The sequence below is a fragment of the Trichophyton verrucosum genome (assembly GCF_000151505.1).
Source record: "Trichophyton verrucosum HKI 0517 chromosome Unknown contig00240_1.f1.exp, whole genome shotgun sequence".
NCBI lineage: Eukaryota > Fungi > Ascomycota > Eurotiomycetes > Onygenales > Arthrodermataceae > Trichophyton > Trichophyton verrucosum.
The window spans coordinates 88,375-102,017 of record NW_003315492.1 but is presented as its reverse complement, the minus strand read 5'-3'; the positions used below and the strand labels follow the sequence as shown (position 1 = coordinate 102,017).

The window sequence follows — 13,643 nt, the reverse complement described above, 5'->3', positions numbered from 1 at the left end:
GGGAAAGGATCATTTGCCATCTTAAAAAGACGGCTTTTACACATTTCTCGCCACTACTGTGACCTCTTGGATGAAACCACTCACCCTATATAATAACGGTGGTAATCACAGCAAGAATTGGGCGGCAGCAAGGGAACGGATCCAGGGAGAAAGACACGACACAAAGTGAAACGTTCAATGGCAACCTATGTTGTGGGAGATGGAGGCATAAAATGAACAATAGTTTTGCAAACGGTGGAATGAATTAACGAATTTTTTGCCCTTGAAACAGAAAGCAACCCGGATATTCGTGGGACAGAAGGCGATATTTATACCCCGACATTGAAGAGTTGACACCACGATTACTTATTCAGCTGCCGGGCAGCCGGTAGTTCCTACTCCCTGGTTCTAGACAATCCGGTTGATCAATACCCTAGTCCTAATGTATTTCCATGCTCTGTTGACGTGTTCTCGACAATCGCGGCTTATGCATCTCTTCCACGGAGCAACCGGGACTGGCTGGTCTACCACCATAATGAAAGACAGAGGGTGGAGCGCATGAGCACAACCTTGGCCTAGCACACGCATATCAATCCCTCTATTCTCTCATAGCGCATTCGCTGTTTCTATGTGGAGAACAGCATATGAATTTTGATACCCGATTGTCATTCCCCACATGATACCAAAATGGCGTCCAGATTTCGGGCCATTTCCCTCATCACAGCTGCGAACTTGAATACATCAATGTGTACTCCGTACAGTTTCTACTCTCATCCACCAACAACTAAACTCGTTTTGTTGCGAGGATCATGGGTCTGGAATTTCTACTTGCCTGGAATCTAGAGGTACCGTTATACTGCCGAATAGCCTGGATTGCGATCACCAGACATGGGCAGGGTTCCTTCGCAAGCAGAATACGGGCTGAAGCAGTGCTCAGGCTTGAGACCAGAACCCTCTTAGCCGGCCTCGTGATTAGAGGTACTTTCCTTTTGCGACCGCTCTTGAAACGCATGGAATCACCCCTTATCATACCTTTTGGGTCCAAGTCCTACATAACTGCATTGGTAATAGTGAAGCCGATGGCTCACTGGTTCTGCAGGTCAACTAGGCTACACGTTTTTCTCGCCCAGTATGGAGCAACAAAGAATGCGACGTGTCAGAAGGGAGCTCGGAGCCACACAGAATGGCGGCTATTAGCGTGGTATCCGTTGAAGTTTCCAACTATAGCTACCACATTTTATTTTTGGTGTGGAGCATATGATTAATGGAACAATAGCCACTAGCTGGCTATTGGCCGTATCCATCCTGCAGAAAGGGGAGCTGTTGAGACACAACGCCTAGCTGCTCTCGCCGTTACGGTGTTTCTTCATCCGAGTGGAGTTGGCTTGATCGTTGTCCTGCAGATGCAGAGGTATGGACTTTTTGACTTGATTAGGAAAATCAGTCGGTCGTTTCCGTTGTCGGGGGTGTACGGAGTACATGCTTGGGAATTATATGGCTGCTTTATTTAACCACACGGGCTGAACTTTCCAACAGTCTAACCATTCCGCGACAAAACGAGATCGCTAGCTTCATGCTTATTTTCTTTTCTTCTTTTCTCCGCTTCTCGCCAAAGAGGCCGATATTCGGGTTCATAGATTCATGGGAATCCTTGTTGAGACACCAACATGGTCGGACTTCGTGCCGTTGGTGTCTAGGTGGGAAGCCCACTATAACTTACGGGTGTACGTACTGGGCGGGTATAATAATACTTCGCTAGAGCACGCCGTTGTTATCACCGACATGTCATATGACCCAGGGTCAAGCCAGCTAAGAAACACTCGACCTAGTTATTCTATGGACCAGATACCCGCATTTTACCCAGCCAAGCAAATATACATAGTCTGTCAGCGCCATGACATTGCCATCATACAAGAAGCCAGGTGTTTTGATCAGGACTCCTTGCACGCAAGGATCCTTACAACTCGTTGCTACCCAGCGTACGCCCATTTGCCCGAGCTAATTTTTTATCATTGAATAGTTGTCGGATCAAGGGCTTACTGGAATGTCCTACATCTATATATTTGCCGCACCACCTTATCAGGTTCTTGGGAGAACAAAATCCATGCCTTTTGGCATTTTACGAATATTAATAGGCGGCAGGGCAAGGATTCTTAATAGACTCAGCGACCACTTGGGATGCGATTATCCAACCAAGAGATTTGGCTGTGTGACACATAGCAGCCTGAGATGTTAAACAAAGGGGACCAATCCATCCATCTAGAACCCCCTTAAAGTAATCTGATTAACTTTTCACTTTGCTTTTGCACTCTTAGGCACTAACTAATAGTTCGGGGTGGATGGCACTCTGCCAGTCTGTACTCGAGCGTCAAGAGCGAACTGTCGCAGAACACTAGCGAAATTGCCCTGGCCCATGCAGCAATCACACTGCATTGCCAGGGTTGATGTTCTATGGCAGTCCGTGCCAACCCCTCTTACCTTCATTTTCGCTAACGAGTGATATCTTTCTGTCAACTCCGTATTTCTTTCTACATATACATTTACTTAATAATATATAATTTAAGCTTTACACTCGGCATTTAGCGGCTAGAACTTAAACGTTTCGAGATTTAGACAAAGGTACATGAAGGACCGACAAATGTTTCGAAGGAGGAAAATGTACTATTTCGGCGGCAGATGAAGCTGGCCTTATCTCCCGATTGGGTAATTTTTTTGGCTGGACACCGAACAGCCTGCGACCCCAACCACCATGTCATTTTTGCTAACTAGATATTGGAATTAATATGTTCTTAATAGCAGATATTCACAGTAATCAACGTATTAGTTTCAAAAAGTCGAAATGGTTATCAAGCCCGTCGCGAAGGTGGTTATCCCGGATTTCAGCGTGTTCCATGGAGAGATTGAATGCCAAGACCTTTTTCCCATCTCGACTTCATTTTTTGTCTTCGTCCAATTTGAAGCAACATCATCACCAGCCACCCAAGTGGGATACACATGGGATGATATAGGAGAATATCTTGCTATTGAACTCGGCCATTTTAAACATTATGAGCTCCACAGACAAACAGACTGATTCGCAGAAAATGTTCGACAAAAGCGAGCCCAGGTTCAGAAAGTATGTGCTTTCAGTATATCCCTTTCCTGCTGACGCTTGACCAAGATACCCTGTAAAATGGCCAAATCTTCTGCCTAGCGCTGTAGCAGTATCCGGACTCCGGTATACATAGCAAGGATTGCGATGAAGCCTCTGCCTGCCTGAGATAAACCAATATACTGATGTAATCTTGGGGAATAGTAAATCGGCCAGTGAATACATGGACCCGTGTCAGGACTTTGCAGACCGAAGTATCAAATGTATGCGGCGAAACAACGGAGACAGAGATATGTGTACAGATTACATCCAGTAAGTCATGCTTAGCACATTCCGTTATCCCCCAGAGATGTTAGCTAATCTAGTAATTTGCAGAGCATACCGTGACTGCAAGAAAGCCTGGGTGAGCCCTATAACCTCCCCTGTTGTCTGCTTTATGTCTCTATTTCACCTAATCTCGACCTGTTGCTTTCTGCTCTACTACATCTATGTCTTAGCCCAAGCCAGGAGGAAATGACAGATTTACCGATAAACTACGCTTGTTCGTTATACTAACTTCGAATAGTTAAACCAGAAGAAAACAAAAGGAACCACTAGCTAGGGATCTAGGCTCACCAAAGTCGTCTCTCTTTGCTGGTAGAAATTCTTTTGTTTGGTATATAATCATTAACCGACCAAGTCTACGCTGTCCGGAGATGAAACGTGGTTATCCTTCTTTGTACGATATCAGCAGTGTTTACTAGTGGTTGAGGAATTGTGTTCGAGCATGGGGTATGCGAAGTTAGTTATGAAGGCGCAGTTGGACTTTAAAATACATATTATGGTGCTTGTCTATAGATTTTCAAAGCCATTCTGAAGTTCAATTATTGGCTAGGAGTCGGTAGAGACACTGTTACCTAGTTAATTGAATTATCGTCATCGATGGTGTCGTCAGAATTTCACCGGTGGATGGAGACTTGTGAACACCCGGCGGCCCAAAATAAACATTTCAACGGCGATATAGGTACCTTTGGCGTTTATCCTGGTTATTTTGTAGCTAGATAAATATGCACTCCATAGTAGTTAACTACTTGGGTGGTCCATTAACTAGTTAGCTCCACGGAGTCCACCCAAATTTAAACAATGCTTAGGCGCGAACCATGCGAAATTATTTTGCTACCCAGTGTCTTCAACGTTCTTCACCATGGCCTCCAACGCTGTAATCGAGCGAAGGAATAAACAGATACAGGATGCTATAGACGGACAGAACCTGAAACAGGCATTGCAGCTGTGTGAAAAGCGGCTGAAAAAAGGCGAGGACTCGTCCTTTTTGAGGGTAGGTAAAGCCTCACCAGTCCCCGCCATAGCCTGCCTATCTCGCTAACAAGTGCGCTCTTGTAACAATTCGAACCGATTGCTAATTGCTGATCATTTTATAGGCCTGGAAAGCAAATATCCTCTTCAGTCATGCCGACGAGGCGCATTGCCAGCGTGGGGTTGCGGAAACTCTGCAGCTGTGTAGCGCCTCCCCACCTGTCTCCGACCTCGAGGCCTTGAATATACTACACAACACATTGAATGAAATAGGAGGGCATGAGGAAACGGCCAGAGCCTTGTGGCAGAATGCTGCTAAAGCCAAACCTCAAGACCTGGAGATCCAATTGAGATGGTTTAGGGTTGCGTCAGATGCCGGAGATTGGAAAACAGCTCAAAAGGTGCACCAACTCATGCGGAGACCCTATATATAAGCCCTTGCATTTTCGCAATAGAAGAGAAACCTCAAAGGCTGACTCAATTCCTATCAAGGCGGCCATGAGCCTACAAAACAATTTCCCCAAAGCCAGAAATTACTACTTTTGGGCCATTTTCATGTGTTCCTTGATTGAACGCGATACAGCAAGTTCAGACAACGACCGGAAGTTATTTGGTACTCTTGCATATCGAATGATATCCAAAGCCGCAGGGAGCGTACCAACGGACCCGGTATGTGATTCCTCGGCCATTACACTGTGAATTAACCTTCATGGCTCACAAAACATCGTTTGTTCGCTACAGAAAGAGTTGTTGAGCATTCCGCGAGCAATTCAGACTGCGGAGGAGCTTTACCTGTTAATCAAGATATACGAAAGCCAATCTCGCCACAAGGAGCTCGTTGAAATACTCAACAGCGAACATCTGGGAGTCAGCTCTCGCATCGCCCAGAATGAATGGCTCTTTTTCACAAACAAGCTATCAGCTATTGAGAAAAGCGGCCTATGGGATGAAGCCTTGAAGTTTACGAAAGAATTACTGACGCTTGACGACAGCGTGACGGCGGAGTCGAAGCCAGATCCCAAATATGAGGAGAGGGATGATTGGAAAGTATGGAACCTTCTCCTACTTGCCACGAGGAAGGCAGAGAAGCAAGAGTGAGCTGGACTTTACCCCTTTTTTATTCATTGATACCTGTTAATGAATTTTAGTGCCTTCCAAGACACGGCAGAAGTCATCTCAAATTACCTAGCAAGACGCCCGGCTTCCAGGAATGCACAGCTAGCCAATCTCGAATTGAAACTTCAGGGGATTGAATTCGATAAATCTACTCCTGAGAAAGTGCTCTCTGGTTGTATTGAATATTTTAGGCGTAACCAACGGAAGATATACTGTTTCAATGACCTGCAAAGATACCTCACCGGTTTAGATACACGCCTCTATTCAAAGTTTGAGGATGAAGCGTCCAAAATTGTAGAGGAAACTAAAAAGGTAAAGGATGCCCCAATTTTTCCCACTTTAGATGAATAGTTTTCGCTAAATTTCCTTTGAAGTCTAGTGCAATTCCCCAAATCAATGCGTACAAGCTGGAGTATTCATTCCAGTTAAAATTCGAGAATACTAAAGATGCCATTATTAAGACTGAAAGCTTTGTCTGCCGCTGCTTACGTGATTTCAAAGACGCTGGGAGAGCCGACGCTGGTGATACGCCTTCAACCATTGAAGCGGAGCCGACAGATGATCTCTGCCTGCTAGCTGCAATGGCTTTGATACGCCTGCATGATGCTATAGCTGGGTCTACCACTAACTGCGTCCTAGTCCAAGCGGCCGGGATACTTGAACATCTTCTGCTTAAATCGCCGCACAACTATGAAGCTCTTTTATTGCTTGTCCGAATATACCTGCTTCTTGGTGCTGGATCACTTGCTCTAAAGAAATTTTCCAAGCTATCTGTCAAGCAAATACAGTACGAGACAGTCGCCCATAACTTATTTACTCGACTTGCAACTATTCATCCCCAGAGCGCGCCCCCATCGTTAGACCTCGACAGAAAAGATTATGATCCACAGGCAGGGCTCAGGCAGGCATTATTATTTTACCGAAATGCAGAGAGTGCAACAACATATTCTCTGTCTACGGGCTTAGACAATGGCAGCTACATCAATGTGGAAGGCAGCATTGAGCTCCGGAATGATTTAAAGAATAGCTTATGTAGGAAAATGTGGGCTTTGGAAGCAAGACGCCTCCACCGAATTGTCGGCGGTCCATCTATAAGCCAGTATGACAAGATTGGTAAGCCATTCGTTTTTCCAAATAACATTATACATATGCTAACTATCCGGATGGTAGTTCTCAATAAAAGCCCTCTTTCTGACAAGCGCAACTTTGAGGGATTCATGAACTGTGAGCCTCGTGGAAAGCCAGCCTTCGAAGAGTACGTGAGAGTAGGGCCATTCCAAAAGGTAAGTTTAACACATACATGCTGTAATAACCTTCGCTCTTTACTAACGTTAAATATAGACTCAAGCAATCAATGCACTAGCTGTCTCAGATGCTCTATTTAACTTCTTGACTATGGCTTCGCCGAAAGCATCAAAGCCAAAGCTTTCTCCATACCTTGGTTTTGACATTAATTCCGCAGAAAACGAACTCACATCTGCTGAAAAGATGAACATACAGGTTCACCATCTTCTACTAAAATGTCTAGCTGCGTTTACAGGGGAAACACCATCTGATGCTGCCACTGTCGACAACACCCTATCAAGAGTGGATGCCTACCTGGAAGAGAGGCTGAAAGTCCTGGTAACTCCGGACTCTAAGACCAATGGGACAATAGACTTGACTCCTAATTCCAACCCCGCATCCCCTGCTCCTTCCTGGATTTTCCTACACGAAGCTATTCTGCTACTTGAGACATTAAAGGCCATATTACTATTTATCTCATTTATAAGCAAGAACAAACCCTACACCTCAGGGGATGGCAAAGCCAAGATCGGTGCTCTCAAGGATCGCGTGAAGGCAGTTGCAGATGAGGTCAGAGTCCAATGTCAAGGATTGAAGGCACGGATTTCCAGCTCTGGAATGCTTGGCCATCTCGTTGATATCGTACACATGAGACCAGGCGGTCTGACAGGTACTGAAAATCTTGAAGGTGTCCGGACACTTGATGCTGAAATTGAAGGCCTCATGGATTCTGCCTCTCTGGAGTTATTCTGTGGCTCATTGATGGAGAGCTGGGAAGATGCTCTTGACGGGGTTATTTCTATTTGTTCAACAGTCCGATGATACGAATCTCCATTTTTAAAACCTGTTGCAGGCCGATGTTTTTAGTCACTTCATGTATTGGATCATTTCATTAATGGCCCTTATCTAATATATGATGTATAGGACATTATATTTAAGGACCAGTTCTTCACCATTCAAAGCCTAAAAATGAGAACGGGCCTTGCTTTACCAAGTCCACAACGCCATTTACTTGGTAGAACAAAATAGGTCTTACTGAAGCGTGAATTCCTCGACCAGCATCTTCTCTCTAATCTTGTCGTCCCTTAAGCTTTCGTTTGGTAACCTTGTCTTTCTCAATGATGTACACGTATGCACCCCAGCCTGAAAGGGCGTCACGGTCAACCGCGTTCAATAGTGCTTGTGAGATTGTCTCGAAAAGGTCTTCGGGCTCCTGTTCGGGAAAGTTAGCAACTACAAGGTTCAGAATTTCATGATAACGGGGAAGTTGTCATAACATACAAGGTCAGGTTCCCATAGCGATTCACAGGTACCATACAGCTGATCAGATGCTGTGCCACTAACGATGAAATTCTTTGCGAAATCGATGCATCCGATACTGTCAAATCCACATATAAAGGGTTTTCCGGTTGTGTGATTTATTCCAGCCAGCACCGGGCTGACAAAGAACGGGCCGAATCGTTTCTCGTACAGGCTAGAGCTGACCAGATTGGCAAGTGTCTGAGGGGAGATGTTTCGCTCCTCGCGAAGACGGTAAAGGTTGACTTTGTAGCGGAGCAGCTGGGAAACAGTATTGACGTCTGTGGCAAGGCCTGTGAGGCCCAGGTATGTAGATGGAGCGTAGTTGAAGATCTTGGGAAACTCGTTGGAGACCGTGAGAGCTTGGAGACCAAGTCGAAGATCGCAGGCTATCGCGACGCAGTCTTTGCCAACCATAGCCACGCAGGCACCGCCATCTGGTAGCACATAGCTATTAGTATGTAGGAAAACGGTCATTTATTTGCATCGTCAAGTAGGGGATCCTCTCATACTGATATCGAAGGGTGAACTCTGGGGAAACTGTTAGTTTTTACACCACGGTGTATCTGCAATGTAGAGACTCACCATAATGAACACGATGGAGCAGTTCGTTAAACGTCTAGAAATGAGGCAGACAAAAGTACCCAAGAGCCCTTCCGCAACAACTGGCGTGCAATGGTAGTGGTTGTGGTCGTGTATGTCGTCTTGTCGCTGCTGAGAGCTTCACGTTGGCTCCAAACAAAGTCGAAGGGGAGAGCGGAGGAGCTTGGACCACCGGGATGACGATTCGCCGCTGCCTGCGCTTGTGGCTCTAGGCTGGAGGGACACCAACACCATGACAAAGATATCCCAAGAGACAGAAGACTGACACACAGCGGGAAGAGAAGAGTTGACACCTCTCAGTAACCTTGATGGCCTTTATCTATACATATCAACTAATTATTTAAAGGACTGGTGAGTTTTGACTTTCAGTAACTAGTTACTTAGTCGTTCGTAGCTAATTTAAGGATATCTAGATACGCCGCCTCTAGGGTAACGACAGGATATCAGATATCATGGCTGCTCATGTCATCGTTCTTGATTCGAGCGCTCGAAGGGCACTTATTAAAGTCACGCCTACAAAACATTTGAGTGATGTCTTGGGGGAAGCTTGCTCGAAGTTCAATATAAACCCCGCGCAGTATGGCCTAAAGTGAGTGATACATGCTTTCGCGGACTACCGAGCTTCTCGCGTGTGGATTTGGGCTGATAGGGTGGTTCTGAGATACAGACATCAGAAAAAGACGGTTGACCTTTCCTTGTCCTTCCGACTCTCTGGCCTGAGCTCTGGGGCTAGGCTCGAACTCGTGCAGCTGTCCAAATCACCAACAGTTGTCTCTATTGCCCTCCAGCTACCAGACTCAGAATCACAAGGTGTTCCTAATAATCGGCTGATGGATAAATTCCCTAGTAATACTACTCTATGGCTGGTACTACGGAAATTTGAAGCTGGGGTGGCAGGAGGTAGCAGAAAGTTCAACCTGACGGCAAGAGGTGCTCCACAAGTCCAAGAGGGTGATTCAGGCTCTGGGAGGCTATTTTATGAAGCCCCAGTGCTTAACATCATGGGCAAAGAGTTATCTTCCTTCACAGAATTGCAAAAGACACTCAGCCAACTGGGGTTGAATAATGGTAACGCTTTGGTAAGGCTAAGTTTCCGCAGAACTGACCAACCTCTAGAGGACGCCATGGTGGAAATTGATGCGTACTTTAAATCTGTGGATGGAGACCAAAATACAGCTGGATCTAGCGAAGGTCCGTCTTCTGCGATTGACACCCCATCAACAGATGCGCCGGTACTCACAGACGATACCCCCAATGTAGATGATAAAGACACTATGCAATGTGATGTGGATGATGACACGGTGATACCAGGTGAACAAAATGTAACTCAAGGAGACAAGGAAGAAGAACAGCAGAGCCAGGATAAGGAGCAGCCCACAACCCCTGGGATAGTGACTATATCCTCTAGGCCTGTGACCGTCTTTGCACCGCCCTCTAATACGACTCCTCATTCAGCCCAGACCCCCTATAATGAGAGAGACTACCTTCCTACTATTGAACATGCTCAATCTCATCAAAAGCGACTGAACGCGGCAAGCCGCCCCAACCGTCTAGCGGGTGATGCTGAGCTTGCGGCTCAGGAGAGCGCGGCACAGGAGAGATTGGCAAAGATAAACGAGATCGAGGTGAAAATCCGCTTTCCAGATCAAAGCCAAGCGATCTCAAAACTCACAAAGGAAGATACAACACAATCGCTCTATGCGTTTGCGAGAAGCTGTCTAGATACCCCTCTAGCAGACCAACAGTTTTCGCTCTTCTACTTCCCCGCTGTTACGGCTGGAGCTTCTCGTGTGCAGGCGCAGATTCCAGCAAGCGAAGATATCACCCTTATCAATGGACTTAAAATGAGTGGGAGAGTGTTAGTTAACTTTGTCTGGGATCAAAATGCAGCTCTTTCCGCCCGTAGTGCTGGCGGGTCCGTACTTCGCCCTGAATTGCGGCAAGCAGCTGGGAAACTACAGGTCAAAGATGTTGCAGCTGAAGGTGACGAGGAGAAAGTGGACGACAAATCCCAAGGTCATAAGGCACAACCGAGCTCTTCTGAAGGATCGAAGAAGAAAGGGGGCATGCCAAAATGGTTAAAGTTACCAGGCAAGAAATAGCTAAGAAGTTGAGATGATATGATATATGATGTGACGTATGACTACTACTGGAGGTTCCTCACATATCTCTTGGGAGTTCGGGGCATGTATATTGATGGTCAAGAGCAAGCGCTTTGCACATACGGAGAATATAGAATGTTCGAAACTTAAACAGTCTGGAGCATATGTCATGACTCCACGCAAGAATTTTGGTAGAATGCTTTCATTTACTGAATCTTATCGGGCCGTAACCATGAAAACGCCAGGCGACTTGTTCCGTGTCCCTTGCCATCATATCTCCATCCCATCCTGCCTCTCGCTAAAGTCCGTAACGAGCATAGCAATCCCAGGCAAATGAATACATCTTTAAACTAAAAGTACCCCCCAGTCATTAAATGGCTGGGACGGATAATTTGCACCGAAGGACAAAGGCGAGAGTATATTCGTGAATAGCAAGAATTGTCGTTTTCCATGACGATCTGAGGTGTATTTGGCTTTTGTCTGAAAAATTTCTGGTTTGTTTCAAGAAGGGCGGGTTGGTATTATTCGGAACTGAGAAATATGTGACATGATTTCGTTTTTTAGTGACCAGCTCTCCTCGACTCAGCAATGATCTTCTGCATGTCGTCGACCTTCCGCTTGGCACGACCGAGAGTACCGAGCTATTGTAGAAGAATAAGTTAGCTATGCCATCCGCGCATATCAAATTCCCTTCTCACGGCAGTTCCGTCTTCTTGAGCGATCCCGTAAAATCAGGTAACTTTGCTGGAGCATCTTACTCTCTTCTTAGCGAGCTTTCTGGCACGCTTGTCCTGGGAGTTCCTCAACAATTCAATGACACGGCGCTCATATGGGGCAAGTCCAGAAACCTCCTTGACAATTTCACGGACGAAGGCGGTGCGGCGGGAGAGGGATCCCTTGGTTCTGGAGATACGGGCGCGTCTCTCGATGACGGTGGTTTTCTATAATATCGCAAAGTCTTAGCCCATACATGCCCTTCTTATCGTTCCCTTCATGTATCTTGAAATCTTCCACACTTTCGGCAGGGGAAACAACGTACGCGGCCCTTGTTCAAGCCAGTGGCGATTCCGGAGCGTTCGTTCGCCATCTCGAGCGGTGATGTCGACGGTTGCTGCGGAGGTGAGGAAGTTGGCGATATTTTCGAAGTCGACGATGTTCAATGGGAACGTTTTTTTTTTGGGCGTCTTCTTTTGGGTGGCAGAGGGTTCGCCTGCCGCAGGCTAGCCTCTTTTGGAATGATGAGGGCTTAGGGCCTAGGGCTTATTTTAGTCAGCATTGCTTATGTCAGAACCTTTTCCTGACTCCCTTTTTTCTCGACATCAAAAAGTCAAAGAAAGTTGCCAACGACATCCCGTCCAACGTCCATCACTCCATCACTCCAAGGCTGTATACGTATCCCATACTGGGATTTCTATGCAGAGAGAAATGACAAGTAGCCTATACTCGGTTTCTTCCGAGTGCTACTTGCGAGAATTGCACGGACATCGGGTTATATGTCATTATATTACTAACTATCAAGCCCTTCTAACATGAAGTGAGGCGACCACAAGACAGCCTAATTCGGCCACCCTGTTAATGCGAAGATAGTTTGAGCTGAGTACCTAGCCATGCCGGGTTTGTTGCAGACACCCACACATTGCATCCAGGTCACCACAGCTAAGACATATTAGGTTGACAATATTAAGTACTCTGTACATCTACAATATTGCTAAGAATACAGGGGTACAGCAAAGTACTTTCGTACTCTCGTCCTCTCCTCTCACTACATCTCCTTCTGCCATCATTACCATACCTCCTCCATCTTTCCGCCTTTCCTTATACTGCTCCTTATCCCTAACCTCAATCAAACCCTATAACACCACAAGAACGAATAGCGAGAGATACAAGCATGGCACGATGGGCAAAGAGAAGAAACAGTGAGCCAGTGCTTCTTACTCTTAGTAAATATTTTATATAAAGAGGCGCGGTCATCGACTAAATCTCACCATGCTTGCGCCCGGGAGTCTCGCCTACCAATGACATTTCCTGTTGGCTTAGGCCATTGTCAGAAACGTCGCCTCACAGTTTCTTGGAAGGCGTTGGTATTCAAACAGCTGCTAGCCGTTTAATGTCAAACGCGTTGAAATGGTAGGGCCGATAGATACTGCATCTCTCACTCAGTGGGCCTCTGACACAATGTACGTTCCTAATTCAGCTATGGACGTCGGTTACAGATGGGGGTACCTACCGCTCTAAATGCGCTACGTACTGTGTATTGGGACTGCCGTTGGCATCAATCCGCTGGGATTGGTGCCTTTCATTCCAGCCTGGATTCCCATGACACCCGACGGGGCAGGAGACTGACTGTAGGACAGGAAGGAAGCAGGGCCTCAGCCTTGTCAAAGGCGCAATAACAAGTCCAAGGGAGACATTCTGACCTGAAATGAGGTGTATTGACAAATCACAATAAACGGACTTTGCTCCAGCCTTTACGAGCAACATGAGATGTATGCGGTGTCTTCTGCATCCGGCCAACGCGTCAATCTGTCCACTCCCCGGATTACGAATACGATATAGATACGTATCGAAGGAATCCATCCGTTTATGTCGGTAAGATTTTCATATCTAGAGCTTTGCTACTGCGGCGCTGGAGCTTGAACGAGGTCCCGTTGAACCAGTATGAGCCATTTCGAACCATCCAAGAGGCACACTTGCATACTCTCACTCTAGCCAACTAGTACCCTGAAGCTAGCTTGTTCAACTCGCTTCGCAATAAAAAAAACCCGCTAGCATGAACATGTGTGTCGTTTGTGGCAATAGAGTAGATACGCCAGATCCAACCCTCCACGCCGGTATCCGCACCAGCAGTTGAACCACCTCACATGCATTGCCAGCCT

The 13,643-nt window shown here is 46.3% G+C and overlaps 5 protein-coding genes across 5 annotated transcripts; 3 read left to right on the top strand and 2 right to left on the bottom strand.

The window, feature by feature from the left end:
* Positions 1-2,803: 2,803 nt before the first annotated feature.
* TRV_02797 (uncharacterized protein) lies at positions 2,804-3,052 on the top strand (the record flags this gene model as incomplete). The annotated part of the gene is made up of 1 exon (XM_003023061.1): positions 2,804-3,052. A coding segment is annotated over one exon (249 nt), but the record flags the coding sequence as incomplete, so codon positions are not given.
* A 1,201-nt stretch (positions 3,053-4,253) lies between these two features.
* TRV_02796 (cytoskeleton organization protein (Dec1), putative) lies at positions 4,254-7,585 on the top strand (the record flags this gene model as incomplete). Its single annotated transcript, XM_003023060.1, has 7 exons — positions 4,254-4,385; positions 4,489-4,764; positions 4,835-5,032; positions 5,105-5,457; positions 5,512-5,791; positions 5,854-6,762; positions 6,821-7,585. 7 exons carry the CDS (start codon positions 4,254-4,256, stop codon positions 7,583-7,585), a joined length of 2,913 nt encoding a protein of 970 aa, XP_003023106.1.
* A 247-nt stretch (positions 7,586-7,832) lies between these two features.
* Positions 7,833-8,539, bottom strand: TRV_02795 (uncharacterized protein; the record flags this gene model as incomplete). Its single annotated transcript, XM_003023059.1, has 2 exons — positions 7,833-7,976; positions 8,045-8,539. 2 exons carry the CDS (start codon positions 8,537-8,539, stop codon positions 7,833-7,835), a joined length of 639 nt encoding a protein of 212 aa, XP_003023105.1.
* Positions 8,540-9,117: 578 nt separating this feature from the next.
* TRV_02794 (uncharacterized protein) lies at positions 9,118-10,767 on the top strand (the record flags this gene model as incomplete). Its single annotated transcript, XM_003023058.1, has 2 exons — positions 9,118-9,254; positions 9,333-10,767. 2 exons carry the CDS (start codon positions 9,118-9,120, stop codon positions 10,765-10,767), a joined length of 1,572 nt encoding a protein of 523 aa, XP_003023104.1.
* A 560-nt stretch (positions 10,768-11,327) lies between these two features.
* Positions 11,328-11,854, bottom strand: TRV_02793 (60S ribosomal protein L36; the record flags this gene model as incomplete). The annotated part of the gene is made up of 3 exons (XM_003023057.1): positions 11,328-11,408; positions 11,526-11,708; positions 11,807-11,854. The coding sequence occupies 3 exons, from the start codon at positions 11,852-11,854 to the stop codon at positions 11,328-11,330; spliced, it is 312 nt and encodes a 103-aa protein (XP_003023103.1).
* Between the last annotated feature and the right edge of the window lie 1,789 nt (positions 11,855-13,643).